Source organism: Rousettus aegyptiacus, unplaced genomic scaffold (assembly GCF_014176215.1).
Source record: "Rousettus aegyptiacus isolate mRouAeg1 unplaced genomic scaffold, mRouAeg1.p scaffold_m13_p_7, whole genome shotgun sequence".
In the NCBI taxonomy this organism is placed as follows: domain Eukaryota; kingdom Metazoa; phylum Chordata; class Mammalia; order Chiroptera; family Pteropodidae; genus Rousettus; species Rousettus aegyptiacus.
The window spans coordinates 10,413,387-10,429,749 of record NW_023416310.1 but is presented as its reverse complement, the minus strand read 5'-3'; the positions used below and the strand labels follow the sequence as shown (position 1 = coordinate 10,429,749).

At 43.8% G+C, this 16,363-nt stretch overlaps 1 protein-coding gene and 1 long non-coding RNA gene across 7 annotated transcripts in view; one reads left to right on the top strand and one right to left on the bottom strand.

The window, feature by feature from the left end:
- The window catches only part of LOC107510831, a 143,970-nt gene that overhangs the window by 12,892 nt on the left and 114,715 nt on the right, over positions 1–16,363 (bottom strand). For all 6 annotated transcript variants that reach the window (XR_004951940.1, XR_004951939.1, XR_004951938.1 and 3 more), the window contains exon 4: positions 5,562–5,626. This is a non-coding gene — a long non-coding RNA (uncharacterized LOC107510831). The remainder of the gene's footprint in view (positions 1–5,561; positions 5,627–16,363) is intronic.
- APOB (apolipoprotein B) overlaps positions 1–16,363 on the top strand; it is a 38,229-nt gene that overhangs the window by 18,386 nt on the left and 3,480 nt on the right. The window contains exons 19-26 of the mRNA XM_016144749.2: positions 1,323–1,502; positions 2,329–2,450; positions 4,238–4,448; positions 5,017–5,192; positions 5,315–5,502; positions 5,983–6,128; positions 7,853–8,226; positions 8,734–16,215. Of these exons, the coding sequence (XP_016000235.2) occupies positions 1,323–1,502; positions 2,329–2,450; positions 4,238–4,448; positions 5,017–5,192; positions 5,315–5,502; positions 5,983–6,128; positions 7,853–8,226; positions 8,734–16,215 (8,879 nt within the window). The remainder of the gene's footprint in view (positions 1–1,322; positions 1,503–2,328; positions 2,451–4,237; positions 4,449–5,016; positions 5,193–5,314; positions 5,503–5,982; positions 6,129–7,852; positions 8,227–8,733; positions 16,216–16,363) is intronic.

Here is a 16,363-nt window from a genome sequence, read left to right as displayed (position 1 = left end):
GCATTAGGAGACCTGCGAGACAACCAATTAGAATTTCCAGCTGGCAACTGGACCACTGGGTCTGAGCTCGGTCAAAAACTCTAAGCTGCAAATACAGGTTTGGGAGTCACTGGCATATAGAGGTCATGGAAGTCCAGCAGTGATTGGGGTAGAATAAGACACGAGGGCATAGGACAGGAAGGTGGAGAATGTAAAGATGTGAAGGGGGAAAGGAACGAGCAGCAAAGAGTGAGGGGCGGCCAGAGAGGCAGAGGGGAACCAAGGCCATGACGGGCATAGAAGCTCGGGAGTGGCCACAGGGGTGGACTGCCCCATAGGCAGGCCAAAGCTGGCTCTGAGGGCTCCAGCCGCCCCAGCACAGCTTGGTCTTAGGGCACTCTTAAAATGAAGAAACAATACTGAGGAAAGAACACATTATAACAAAGAAAGCATCCTTGGATGAAATCAGGGCGCTATTGAACTTTCTCACACGTACTAATTTTTTAAGTACACACTTGGGAGGAAGGTACCGTAATCTTTTCAGAGGTTACGAACTCTAAGTCTTCATCCAGCCATTAGTGACCAACTCTACTGAATGCATCCAAGAGATCAAGGAAGATGAAGCTGAAAAATGTCCGTGGGAATTAAGAGTGAGAGGTGATTGGAGATGCTCATGAAAGAAGTCCCAGAAGCACAGTGGGGAGGCAATCAGATCGCAGTTCAGAGAGAAGGGTGTCCAAAGTGGAGACCACAAAGACAATGTCTCGATTGTAGGAAAGACCTGAGGAGGGTAGAAAGGGAAGGATGTTGTATGTATTGTGTGCGTGTGTGCATTCGTGTGCGTGTGTGTGTGTATTGTGTACATGCGTGTGTGTATGTGTGTTTGTGTGTGTACAATGGGAGGAGAGAATTGAGTGTGTTTAATACTGGTGGAAAGGAGCCAGTAGAGGCTAAGAGATTTCAGATGAAAGAGAGACAGAGTACTTCTTACCCCAGATCATAGGAAGGGAGGGCCACACCTGAGGTCAGGTCCCAGGGATTGTTATTTAACATCTCTGAGCCTCTGTTTCCTGTGAAAAAGGAGACTCCTAATGCCTACTGATGTGGGGATTACAGGTAAAAACTGTGAAGAACTTAGGGCAGTGTCGAAAACACAGAGTCACTGTGATTGCTAGCCTTGTTAATGTTTTTCTTACTATGATTTGTTCCCAAGTAAATGAAAGAATTTGAGGACAGAGGGGAGGTAGAGAGCAGGATAAGGGGGTATTTGCACTGCGAGCATCAGTGACATTCATTTTGATTCGTGACTTGAAGTTAACTCAGGTTTTGTCATTCTCCACTAGTAACACATTGCATCTGGTCTCTACCACCAAAACGGAAGCGATCTCATCTCCACCTGAGAACAGGAAGTCCTGGTCTATGTGCAAGCCTTTCTTTACCGGCCTGAGCTACTGCATGGGTGCTTACTCCAACGCCAGTTCCACAGGCACCTCCTCCTACCACCTACTGGCCAGAGACACCAGGTCAGACACACTCAGTGTCCAGCCCAGCATCTGCTCACCTTCTACATTATGGCTACCTGGCAGGGCAAAGAGAAAATGCTGGGTTGTAGGCCCATGTCACCAGCATTAGGGGTTTGCACTACTCTTTAATTATTTAAAATAGTCATCTTCTGCCCAACACATCTAAAGGGTACACGTATTCCTGGCTAAACTTTGAGTCTGGAACTGGGTTCCTCCACAGGTGGGAGGGAGGGGCAGTGTTAGACTGTGAGGAGTCATGACCAACAAGGGAGGTCTTAGCTCAAAAAGTGGACAAGCAGGGTGATTCCATCACACGCCCCCAAGTAAACTGCACCCACTGCCCCTGAGAATCACTCCTTTAAAAATATCTCTTCATAGATGATGCCCCCTCTTTCTCTCTTATGCATTAGCTGAGGGAATCACAGCACAGATTCTAATTGGCCCCTAATTCAGTGTCCACGTTTCTGAGTCTCCAGACACATGGCCTTTCCTAGAACCCACTGATGTGTTCCCAGCTCTCACCATGCTTGACAGCTCCTTGTCTTCAACTCCCCCAACTTCTACTTCTTATTCGCAACCTTCCAGACACAGCCATCAGTTCCCACTCTGCTTGTCCAACACCTCTGGGCACCCCAGGCTCTGCCCTTGCCTTGAGCTCTTGGAAGGACTGAAAGTGATCAGAGAGATCATCACTAGTTAGGGACAGGAGACAATGGGGAAAGAAGCACCATGTTTTGTTGCTATTGAGGCTGAGGTGTGTTGGGGATGTTCTAAGCATCATGGGATGTTCTAGCATCATACACTGTGTGCACCGTAACGTCTTTAGATTCGAACTGGAACTGAAGCCGACAGGAGAAGTAGAGCAGTATTCCGCCAGCGCGACCTACGAACTCCAGAGAGAGGGAGAAGCCTTCGTAGACGTGCTGAAGTTTGTGACTCACGCAGAAGGCAAGTATCCAGAAAAGGACTCTTCCACCTCTGCCCTCAGCATCAGGTCCAGGACGCAAAAAGAGAACATATTTAATTTAATATATTTAATAAATTTGTACTGAGTACCTGATAAGTATCGGGCTTTTCATAAGAGCTTAGGCTAGGACAGAAAACAGTGGAGACAGTCTCTGCTCTCATGGAGTTTACAGCAAGTAACCAAACAAGAAAATATTTAGAAGCATGCTCAAGAGAACAATAGAACACAGAGGGGTCCGGAGAATGTCGGGAGTGGAGGGAGGAGGGAGGGGAAGGGAAGGCGGTGCTGTTAGGAATGATAAAGTCAAGTCTCACTGGTAAAGGGAGCATAAAAGAGGTACATGAAGATGGTAAGGGGATGAGCCATACAGAAAGAGCGTTACAGTTACGGGCCGGGGGGCCAGCAGGTGCAAAGGCCCTGAGGCGGGTGCATGGCTGCCAGGTTTGAGGAAAACAAAGGAAGCCAGCGTAGCCGAAGCAGAGGTATCGGGGAGGTAAGCGGTAGAAGGTGACGGCAGAAAGATAGGGGGTGGAGCCAGAAGAACAGTCCTGCAAGCTCTGGTGAGGACTTCGGCTTTTGCTAAGTGAAATAAGACGCCACCGGAGAGCTTTCACAATTGGATTTATGATCATGTTGAGGAAAGACTTGAGGGGCACGAAGGCAAAGAAATGAGTGTGTAAGCTTTGGTAAAAACCTAGGCCAGAGATGGTGGTGCTTTGGATTAGAGTGGAGGCTGAGGAGGTGAGACGTGGTCAGATTCTGGCCATATTCTGACGATCGCGCTGACGCGGTGGGTGCTGTGCAAGGGGAAATGGGAGCCCCGCGTTTCGGCCTAGGCAACGGAAGAATGAAACGCCATTTACATGGGATGGAAAAGGCCATTGGAGAAGCAGGTGTTAGGGGAGGGGACAAACTTAGAAAGATTCACTTTGGAAGATGATTTATGTAGGAACAGTATGTCACCAAATTAAACAAGAAAAACACCACCGAATGGAGAAGGTGGGGTGCGTGCTGAAAAAAATTTTCACTTAAGAGTTTTACAAGAGACACAAAATGGGTAAGCCTGTGAATTGGAGGGAATGTGGGAATCTTATAACAAAGAAAGGAGGAACTGGCGACTGGGGAAGGTCAGGAAGGGGTGGCAGGGAACCAGGAAAGGTGCCATCTGTGGGGAGTCATACACGGATGTCACGCCTGCCTGCACAGAAGGACCTCGCGCCCTCGCTGTGCCGTGGACACACCGAACGCTCTCCACAGCAAGGCCTTTGCATTGCGGATCCCTCTGCCTGGGAGGCAGTCCCGACCCCAGAACAGAGCGTGGCTCAGGCCTTCTCTTCCAAGTCTCGCCCACAACCTCCTCATCCAAGAGAACTTCTCTGACCGCCACGCATGAAATGTCACCTCTTCTATCCCCTTCTAACGTTTATCGTCTTATCCGGTTGTACTTTTCTTCCTGACATGTATAACCATCTGACATGAATAATTTACTTGCGTATTGTCTGTACGCCCCCACTTGAATGTAAGCTCCATGAGGTCTGGGGCTCCCCAATGCCAAGAGCAGTGCCTAACACATGATAGGCAATGAATAAATATTTGTGGATTGAACAAATGTATGAGCACCACAGTTAAAAATTTAAGGTAAAATCCTGCACTGTCATGTAAGCACATTGAGTACTTAGGATTTCTCTGCCTTTCTCTCTCTTTCCTACCAAAGCTAGGTTCTGAATGCGCGTTTTGATTATCTTGTACACTCTTTCCACTCTTTCAGGTGTGAGAGACAGCGAAGCTACTATGACATTCAGATATAATCGGCAGAGTATGACTTTGTCCAGTGACATGCAAATTCCAGATTTTGATGTTGACCTTGGGACAGTCCTCAGAGTCAGTGATGAATCTGCTAAGGAAGAAAAGTCATACAAACTCACCCTGGACATTCAGAACAAGAAAATCACTGAGGTCACCCTCACCGGCCACATAAGGTAAGGAAGGCTCAAGGTGATCTGACTTGAGCTGCTGGCCTTCCTTCCTAGCCTCAGAGCTGACCAGACCATGGGCCATTCCTGGTCAACGGTCTGGAAGTCAGACAGAGCCCTGGACATTCTGGCCCTCTGGGCATGTCTGGTTGGATCTTCCTGCCATTGACTGGGCACTTACTGTTCGTCAGGTACTGTGCTGGGTGCTTTAAAGAAATTGTCTCATTCCTCATCATAAACTGCAAAGTAGACACAAGCTTCCCTGCTCTATAGGTAAGAATATGGTAGCTCAGAGGAGTTCAACAGTTTGGCCAAGGCCATAGAGCTAATAAATGGTAGAGCAGCATTCAAACAGTTTTTGAAAACCTTTTCTTTCTCCCACACCTCTTTGGAAAATCATGAATTTGTGCTGAAGTTGGCTGTACACGTTAATGAGCTTAATCTCTGGTCATTTGTCCAAGCCATTCATGTATCTTGTTTTCATCACAACGAGGTGAACTTCTAACTGTTCGATCCTGTGTATTTCCTTGGAATGGACAAAGTCATTGATGCCAACCGATTTTCTTTTCAATAGTGGTTACGGGAAGGAAGAAGGCAGAATCAAAGGTGTTATTTCCATACCTCGTTTGCAAGCAGAAGCCAGAAGTGAGATCCTCGCCCAGTGGTCTCCCACAAAACTGCTCCTCCAGATGGACTCATCGGCTACAGCTTACGGCTCAGCAATTTCCAAGAAAGTGGCATGGCGTTATGGTGTGTACATCTTCCCAACACGAGTGCTTCCGAGAGCTCTCCGTACTTGAGTGCAGTGTTTAGAGCCATTGGTTAGGGGTGACTTGGCACTGCTGACCATTATTTCGTATATGTGTTTTCAGATGAAGACAAGATTGAATTTGAATGGAACGCAGGCACCAATGTGGATACCAAAAAAATTATTTCCAATTTCCCCACGGCTCTCTCGAATTATCCTAAAACCTTGTATGCGTTTGGCAATAGTATCTTGGATCACAGAGTTCCTCAAGCAAACGTGACTTTCCGGCACATGGGTTCCAATTTAATAGTTGTAAGTACAAATTAGTCAGTCAATAAATACATGGTTATAAGTGCTAATTAAATACTCACCCTGAATTAGGTGAAGGAGGGGATCCAAAGATGGATAAGGCATGCTTCCTACCTCCAGGGAATTCCTGGGAAGAAAAGAAACATTCATGTGTGGTTACCCAGCTATTCAAGGTCGTGTGTGACAAGTACCAGATGAATGCCACCAAGCAAAAGAGTTTGCTGTGGCTCATACATGAAAGGAAGTGTCAGGACACCGGATAAGAGTTGGACTGTATTACATATTTCTTTAATAAAATATAGGAAGCAATCAATGACTCACAACCTAAATTCATAATTTCTAATTTTCTGTGCTTTATTTTTAACTTTTAGTGCATCACCTTGCTTAGTCATTGATTTGTAAAATACAGATTATCACCTAATGTTAATTGCACTTTGAGGCCCATCCATGCCCATTACTCTGAAAAATTCTATTATTTTGTAGGCCACAAACACATGGCTTCAGAAGGCATCTATGAGTCTTCCTTATGCCCGGATTTTGCAAGATTACCTGTGGGGCCGAAAAGAGTTGAAACTGAGGAAAATAAGCTTGCCAGGCTTCTCCATCCCAGAAAACCTCTTCTTGAAAAGGTATAAAAAGGAACCAGAAAAATTTTCCAGAAACTTGCAAAGCTAATGAAAGATTTTACTTAGCGTGATTTAGACCCTAATTTACACTTTGAAGGGAAATATTTTAAGCATTGTAAGGAGATTAATAACTGCAGAAGAAACAATGGGGCATTTTTATGTTATTAAACACGAGGTCAGCATGTGAAGGCCAACCCGATCAGAAAGAATCTAAAAGTCACTGGGGATTCTGGTACTTTTACCTGAAGATGTTTTATCCACTACATTTGAAAGGCATTTAATTTTCCTCCATTATGAGTGAATTCCCCCTTTGTTCAGGATCAGAATATATTCACTCATAATTGTTTGTGAAGAATTCAAGAGTGTCCAGCAAAGTCGTTGACACAGATTCGCAGCTGAGCTCTAGAGGGTCAGAACAGCCATTCGACACTAATGAAGGGAGCATTCTGAGACTATTTCGCTGTATCAGTATAGGTTCATCCATATGGGGAAGTCAGATTCCAAACTGTTTGGACCACTTCTGTAGTTACAGAAATACACATAGTGCTTTCCTTTATTTCATGAAAAAAAAAATCAGCATGACCTAAAAAGACTGCAGTTTTTTCTAGATTGACTGTTCTCATATGAGCTTTGGGGCTAAGCAAACCAGTGGCCTCTGTCACATGGGCCTTTCCATAGTCTATGGCTGAGCTGCAAAGTTTAATAGACCAAGTAAGTGTGAAAAGGGCTGACGTCCGCCAGAGCACACATATGGACAAAGCTATCAAAGGTAGTAGAGAAAAGTGGCAGCTTCGGGGGATCCAGGATCCTCTTTGTTCCCCACCTGCGCTTCTGACTGGCAGTGTTCTCTGTGCCATGTTGAAAAGACAGGACCATGGACCTTAGAATCAGACAGAGTCTTATGGGGCATCTTCCTATCAAATGTCAGGATCCCAGATAGGTCGCATCCAGGCCCTGTTGCAGCAATGTGGCGAACAGTTAATTTGCTTACAAAATTTAAAACTCTGCCATCCTACTTTATTCTTCTTACTTATTATAATAGTCCACTGTATGTGCATAGTATTAAAAAGAATGCAAAGTGCTTTGGGTATTTTTCTTGTTTGATATTTAGCTCCATGAGGTCAGCAGAAAGGGCATTATTATTATCCTCACTACACAGATAACATCACTGAGACTGAGAGAGGTGAATCCGCCAACATAATATCAGCAAGCAGTGGAAGCCAACACTCTAACCCATACCTGTGTTCTTTCCACATATCGAGTTGCTTTAATTCAGTTTAGCAAATGTATATCAAGTGTCCCCTATGGGCAAGATACTAGACTAGGGGCAGTTAGAAGGGAAAAACAACAGTAGGGTATAACCCCTCCTCCCATATAGATACAGACAAAGGAGCAAACACGTTCTAATCATATAAGCAGAATTATAATGTGCTCTTTCAGATAGGTGTAAGCGACGGTCACTATAAGAACAAGAGAAATTAACGATGACTTAAATAGGGTTGTACTGATAAGGAAGCAGCTCTTGGAAAGGTTTTGAATGGATGTGAGTATCTGATGGATACAGGTCAAAGTAGAGGAATTCAGGCATAGGGAGTAGCATGAGAAAAAGTGAGAATGGGTCTGGGAATGGGGCACACTCACTATCGCTTGGAAGGTCGTGTGGCAGAGGACTTTGCGTTCTTGTTGTCTGACTATGGTGTGGATGTTTCCTTTGTTGTTCATTTCAGTGATGGCCGAGTCAAATACACCTTGAACAAGCAGAGTATGACATTTGAGATTCCCTTGCCTTTCGGTGGTAAATCCTCCAAAGATCTAAAGATATTGCAGGCAATTCGGACACCAGCCCTTCACATCAAGTCTGTGGGACTCTACCTGCCATCGCGAGAATTCCAAGTCCCCGCTTTCACTATTCCTGAGTTGTACCAACTACAGGTGCCTCTCCTGGGCATGCTAGACGTCTCCACGAATATCTACAGCAACGCATACAACTGGTCCGCCTCCTATTCTGGTGGCAACATCAGCACAGACCACTTGAGGCTTAAGGCTTCGTACCACATGAAGGCTGATTCTGTGGTCGAACTGCTCTCGTACCATATGCAAGGTGAGCTATGGTCAGTGAGAGGGTGCACAGGGCTAATTCATTGCAAGCTCTGATGGGGCAGCCTCCTCCTGGGAGGGAAAGACTTGGGCTTTCTTACGGATATTGTCCTTGCTACTTGGAATCCTACTCATTCATTCATTTATTCATTTATTCAACCAGTAGAAATATTTATTAAACATATAATGTATATTAAGTGTTCTACTAGGCAGTAACAAAGAAAACAGATAAACTGGCAATTATAATTCAATGTAAGAGGTGCTATGACAGGGTATAGTGCATAAGTATAAGGTAAGGTAGAAGCACTTGATAAGGAACCCGGCAAGGTCTGCAGTGGCCAGGGGAAGTCTTCCTGCGGGAACAGATTTTATACCTGTGTTACAGCTGGAGGAGACTTTTGCACTACTGACCCAGATCGATGGGGCTTTATTACTGAAAGTCTTACCACATAGAAATTGTTCTGGAGACGTACCGCCTAATTTAACCAGTGTGTTTTAATTTCGATGTTAGGATCTGCTGAAACAACGTATGACCCCAGGAAAACGTTCACATTGTCATACAATGGGGACCTACGCCACAGAGTTTTTCTGGATTCAAATATCAAATTCAGTCATGTAGAAAGCATTGGAAGCAATCCAACCTCCAAAGGTTTTCTAACATTCGTTGCGTCTAATGCCTGGGGACCAGAGATGTCTGCTTCGGTATATTGGGACTCAAAAAAGAAAGAGCATCTGTATATCAAGGAAGCTAAGATTGATGGGCAGTTCAGAGTCTCTTCATTCTATGCTAATGGTGCCTATGGCCTGTCTTACCGGAAGGATTCTACCACTGGCCAGCTAAGCGGGAAGTCCAACCTGAAGTTTAACTCCACCTACCTCCAGGGCACCAACCAAATAACAGGAACATATGAAGATGGAACTGTCTCCCTCACCTCCACCTCGGACCTACAAGGTGGCATCTTGAAAAATACTGCTTCCCTGAAATATGAGAACTACGAGCTGATTCTGAAGTCTGACACCAACGGGAAGTACGAGGACTTCGCCACTTCCAACAAAGTAGACCTGACCTTCTCTAATCAAAATGCATTGCTACGTTCTGAGCATCAGACTGATTACAAGTCATTTAGGTTCTTCACCCTGCTATCTGGATCACTAAATTCCCATGGTCTTGAATTAAATGCCGACGTCTTGGGCACTGACAGAATTAATACTGGTGCTCACAAAGCAACACTAAGGATTGGCCAAGATGGCATGTCTACCAGCATGACCACCAATGTGAAGTACAGCCCCCTGGTGTTGGAGAATGAGCTGAATGCAGCACTTGGCCTCTCTGGGGCATCTGTGAAGTTAACGACAAACGGCCGCTTCAGAGAACACAATGCAAAATTCAGTCTAGATGGAAAAGCCGCCCTCACAGAGGCATCACTGGGGGTCGCTCATCAGGCCACAATTCTGGGTGTCAACAGCAAAAACATTTTCAACTTCAAAATCAGCCAGGAGGGACTTAAGCTTGCAAACAACATGATGGGCTCATATGCTGAAATGAAATTTGACTACACAAACAATCTGAACGTGGCAGGGTTAGCACTCGACTTCTCTTCAAAACTTGACAACATTTATAGTTCTGACAAGTTTTACAAGCAAACTTTTAATTTACAGCTAGAGCCCTATTCCCTTGTTTCTACTTTAAACAATGACCTGAAATTCAGTGCCCTGCACCTGACCAACGATGGGAAATTACGGCTTGAACCCCTGAAGCTGAACGTGGGTGGGAATGTAAAAGGAGCCTACCAAAATAATGAAATAAAACACATCTACACCATTTCTTATGCGGACTTATCAGCAAGTTATAAAGCAGACACTGTAGCTAAGGCGCAGGGCACAGAGTTTAGCCATCGGCTCAACACGAACATCGCTGGGCTAGCTTCAGCCATCGACGTCAGTACAAACTACAATTCAGAATCACTGCATTTAAGCAACGTGTTCCGCTCTGCTGTGGCCCCGTTTACAATGACCATCGACACACATACAAATGGCAATGGGAAACTGGTTCTCTGGGGAGAACATACCGGACAGCTGTACAGCAAATTCCTGTTGAAAGCGGAACCTCTGGCCCTTACTTTCTCTCACGACTACAAAGGATCCACAAGTCACCATCCCGTGTCCAGAAGGAGCATAAGTACTGCTCTTGATCACAAAGCTGGTGTCCTGCTCACTCCAGCTGAGCAGACAGGCACCTGGAAACTCAGGACACAACTGAACGAAAACGAATACAGCCATGACTTTGATGGCTACAACACTAAAGACAAAGTCGGCATGGAGCTCAGTGGACGGGCCCTGGCTAACCTTACTGTACTGGACTTCCCAATTAAAGTGCCATTCTTACTCAGTGAGCCTGTCAATGTAATCAGTGCTTTGGAGATGAGGGATACTGTTGACCAGCCCCAGGAATTCACCATTGTTGCTTCTGTAAAATATGATAAGAACCATGATGTCCACACCATCGACCTCCCATTTTTGAAAAGCCTGTCGGAATATTTTGAGAAGAATCGAGTAGTAATCATCAGGGCTTTGGAAACCATACAGAGAGGATTGAAACGCATTGATATTGATCAATTCGTGAGGAACTACGGAGCAGCCTTGGACAAACTCTCACAACAAGTTAATGATTATCTGAATGAATTCAGTTGGGAGAGACAAGTTTCAAATGCCAAGGAGAAACTCACTGCTTTTACAAAAAATTATGCAATTACAGAAAATGATCTAAAAATTGTATTGGACAATGCCAAAATCAACCTTAATGAACAACTATCTCAACTACAAACATATGTGATACAATTTGATCAGTATATTAAAGATAATTATGATTTGCGTGATTTTAAAACAGCTGTTGCTAAGATCATTGCTCGAATCATTGAACAATTAAAAATTCTTGATGAACAATATCATATTCGTGTAAATTTAGTAAAAACAATCCATGATCTATATTTGTTTATTGAAAAGATTGATTTTAACAAAATTGGAAGTAGTATAGCATCTTGGAGTCAAAACGTGGATACTAAATATCAAATCAGAATCCAGGTACAAGAAAAATTGCAACATCTCAAGACACGGATTGAGAATATGGACATCCAGCACCTTGCAGAGAAGCTAAAACAACAGGTTGAAGCTATTGATGTCAGAATGCTTTTAGATCAGTTGAGAACTACAATTCCATTTCAAAAAATAAAGGAAATTATTGAGCCTGTCAAATACTATGTTAGAGATCTCATTGAATATTTTGAAGTAACTGAGAAAATCATAGCTTTTAGAGACATTGTTTATATGTTAATTAAGATGTATGAAATAGACCAACCCATCCAGATTTTAATGGATAAGTCAGTACAACTGGCCCATCAATATAAGTTGAAGGAGACTGTTCAGAAGCTAAGCTATGCCCTACAACAGGTTGGGGTAAAAGATCACTTTGAGAAATTGGTTGGGTTTATTAATGATGCTGTCAATCAGCTTAAAGCACTGTCTTTTAAAAAATTCATTGAAGAAGTTAACAGATTCCTTGACATGTTGGTAAAGAAATTAAGGTCATTTGATTACCTTCAGTTTGTAGATGAGACCAACAACAGAATCTCTGAGGTGACTCAAAAAATCCGTGGCACAATCCAGGATCTGGACCTTCCACAGAAAGCGAAAGCACTAAAACTGTTTGTAGAGGATGTCAAGGCCATGGTCTCAGTCTACCTGGAAAACCTAAAAGGCACCAATATAACCTTATTCATAGACTGGTTACAGGAGGATTTAACTTACATGAAATACAAATTCCAAGAGACCCTAGAAAATATACGAGACCAAATTTATCAAATGGACCTTCGGCAGGAAGTTCAGCGATTCCAGTTCCTGGTAAGAGCAGCTTACAGCACACTTGTCACTTACATTTCTGACTTGTGGAGTCTTGCTGCTAAGAACTTTAATGACTTTGCAGAACAGTATGCTATCGGATACTGGGCTGAAAATCTGAGAGCACTGGTAGTGCAAGGGTTCACTGTTCCTGAAATCCGGACCGCCTTCGGGACCATGCCTGCCTTTGAAGTCAGTCTCCGTGCCCTTTGGGAAGCTACGTATCAGACTCCTGACTTCATAGTCCCTCTGACAGATTTGAAGATTCCATCCGTTCAGATCAACTTCAAGAAGTTGGAAAATATAAAAATTCCACTCAAGTTTTCCACACCAGCATTTACTGTCCTCGATACCTTCCATGTTCCTTCTTTTACAGTTGACTTGGTAGAAATAAAAGCAAAGATCGTCAGAACCATTGACCAAATACTGAACAGTGTGCTGCAGTGGCCAGCTCCGGAAGTTTACCTGAGGGATCTGAAGGGGGCGGACACCATTTTGGCTAGCATCACTCTACCAGAAATCCATGTACCAGAAATCACAATTCCAAAATTTGTAATCCCATATCTTGACCTTAAAAATTTTCAAGTTCCTGACCTTCACATACCAGAATTCCAACTTCCCAGCATCTCACACACAACTGAAATACCTGCTTTGGGCAAGCTGCATAGCTTTTTGAAAATCCAGTCTCCCTTTTTCATATTAGACGTGAATGCTGACATTCAGAATGTAACTACATCAGTGAACGAGGTAGAGATTACGGCTTCCATCACTGCCAAAGGAGACTCCAAGTTACAAGTTCTCAAATTTGATTTTCAAGCAAATGTACAACTTCTAGCCCCTGAAATTAATTCATTGTCTGTGAAAGAATTCATGAGTTTCTCCAGCAAGTACTTAAAAATAGAGTATAAAAAGGAAGCACTGGCTTTACAAAATGCTGGTTTACACGCAGGGAAAAATACAGTGGAGCTCAGTGACAGTGGGTACTTCAAGAGAAATGATCAGCTTACCATGAATATTAACACGAAGTACTTCTCCAGCCAGGCGGACCTGCACAATGAAATCACGAGCCTGGCTGGAGATGGACGCTGCACGTGGACTTCTTCCGGAAGAGGGTCGTGGAAATGGGCCTGCCCCAGGCTCTCAGATGAGGGGACTTATGAATTGCAAGTTAGCATCGCTAAGGAAGAACCCAACATTTCCTTTGGAATATCTAACAAGATCCGCAGCAAACACCTGAGAGTAAACCAAACCTTGGTTTACGACTCTGACTTCAACTTCCGTAAATTTGAAATCCAGTCCCAAGTTGAATCTCAGTATGTGGGCCACAGCGTTCTAAGTGCCAAGGGCACGGCACTGCTCAGAGAAAGGAAGGTCGAGATGGCTGGCCGCCATGATGCTCATTTAAAAGGAAAAGTTAGTGGCACTTTGAAAAATTCTCTTCTCTTTTCAGCACAGCCATTTGAGATTGCTACATCCACAAGCAATGAAGGGAATTTAAAAGTTAGTTTTCCACTAAAATTGACAGGGAAGGTAGACTTCCTAAATAATTACGCACTGTTTCTGAGCCCTGATGCCCAGCAAGCAAGTTGGCTAGCAAGTGCCAGGTTCAATCAGTATAAGTACAATCAGAATTTCTCTGCTGGAAACAATGAGAACAGCATCCAGGCCCACATAGGCATAAATGGAGAAGCCAATCTGGATTTCTTAAACATTCATTTAACATTCCCTGAAATAACTCTACCTTATACAAGACTCACAATTCCTCAGGTGAAATATTTCTCCTTATGGGAAAAAACAGGCTTGAAGGAATTATTGAAAACAACAAAGCAATCATTTGATTTAAGTGTAAAGGCTCAATATAAGAAAAACAAAGACAAACATTCCATCTCAATTCCTTTGGATGTATTTGATGAGTTTATCGTTTCCTTCAACAGGCGTTTTGAGAAAGTCAGAGACAACGCATTAAATGTTTTTGCCCAATCCCATAATGAGGCAGGACTTACGTTTGATGAGTACAGAGTTAAAAAATCCCTCAGTAACCAACCTAGGATCTTTCAGATATTCGGATACACTATTTCAGTCATCAACGTTGGAGTGCCACCATTCATGGTAGAGATGCCGATATTTGGCCATGCGATCCAAAAAGAGATCAGCATCCCCAACGCCATCCTCCCAGATTTTGTGCCCTCATATACGTTAGTCCTGCCGTACCTGGACCTGTCAGCCTTTCATGTCCTTTCAGATGTTCTCAAGTTTAATTTTCTAGAATTCAGTAAGTTGGGTACCCCGAACAAAATTTTAATTCCAGCCATGGGCAATATCACCTATGATTTTTCCTTTAAATCAAGTGTCATCACACTGAATACCAATGTCGGACTGTACAACCAATCAGATACCGTTGCTCATTTCCTGACTTCCTCCTCTTCTGTCATTGATGCACTACAGTACAAATTAGAGGGCACCTCACGTCTGACAAGGAAAAGAGGTTTGAAGTTAGCCACAGCTTTGTCTCTGAGTAACAAATTCGTGGAAGGCAATCATGACAGCACCATTAGCTTCACCAAGAAAAATATGGACGCTTCGATGACAACGACCGCAAAAGTCCAAATTCCAATTTTGAGAATGGATTTCAAGCAGGAACTTAATGGAAATACCAAGTCAAAACCTACTGTCTCTTCATCCATTGAATTAAAGTATAATTTCAATTCCACCAAGCTGCACTCTACTGCTACAGGGACTGCTGGCCACAAGCTCAGCTTAGAAAGCCTCACTTCTTACTTTTCCATTGAGTCATCTAACAAAGGCGATATCAAGGGTTCCATCCTTCTTCAGGAATATTCAGGAACTATTGCCAGTGAGGTCAGCACTTATTTGAATTCCAAGGATGCTCGGTCTTCAGTGAAGCTGCAAGGGACTTCCAGAGTTGACGGTATCTGGAACCTCGAAGTCAAAGAAAGTTTTGCTGGAGAAGCCACTCTCCAACGCATATATGCCATGTGGGAACACAACACGAAAAACCACTTACAGCTAAAGGGCCACTCCTTAACATCTGGAGAGCACACAAGCAAAGCCACCCTAGAACTCTCCCCGTGGAAAATGTCAGCTCTTGTTCAGGTCCATGCAAGTCAACCCAATGCCCTCCTCGATGTCAATCACCTTGGCCAGGAAGTGTCCCTGAATGCTACCTCTGAGAACCAGAGGGTCAGCTGGAAAAGTGAGATCCAGGTTCACTCTGGGTCTCTCCAGAATGACATACAGCTTTCCAATAACCAAGAAAGAGCACGCCTTGACGTCACAGGTTCCTTAGAAGGGCCCCTGTGGCTCCTCAAAAATATTGTCCTGCCAGTTTATGACAAGAGCTTATGGGACCTCCTAAAGCTGGATGTGACCACCAGTATTGAGAGGAAACAGTATCTTAGTGTTTCGTCGGCCCTTGTATACACCAAAAACCCCTGTAGCTATACTTTCTCTGTTCCTGTGCAAGAATTGGCTGATAAATTCATTATTCCTGGACTGAAACTAAATAATCTGGATTCAGTTCTTGTCACACCTACATTCCAAGTCCCATTTACAAATCTTCAGGTTCCGTCCTATGCATTTAACTTCAGCGAAATAAAAATCTACAAGAAGCTAAGTACTTCACCATTTGCCCTCAATGTACCGGCCCTATCCAAAGTGAAATTCCCGGAAGTCGATGTGTTAACAAAGTACTCTAAACCCGAAGGTTCCTCAGTTCCTGTTTTTGAAATAACTGTGCCTGGATCTCAGTTAACCATGTCCCAGTCCACCGTTCCAAAAAGTATTTCAGTTGGCACTGCTGTTTTGGATCTAAATGAAGTGGCCCGCAAGACTACAGACTTCCGGTCGCCAAACATCACCGAGCCTGAGTGGAGTGTGGAGATTCCTTCCATGCTGTTCTCCATCCCTGCTGGGATTTCCATTCCTTCCTTTGGAGCACTGACTGCACAGTTTGGGGTGGCCTCTCCCCTGTATAACGCTACTTGGAGCACTGGTTTGAAAAACGAAGTAGACCATGTTGAAACATTCCTGAAGTCCACATGCAACTCAACTATGCAGTTTCTGGAATATGACCTAAATGGTAAGAAAATGCCCTGACTCCTCTCATATGAGAATTCTAAGCGTTACATGTGTTCAATGAGAGTTGCAAATAAGTAATTATGCATTTGGATATGACTAGAGCCTCAATTACTCTCTATAGCAAAATTTAGAAGAAGAGATACATATCT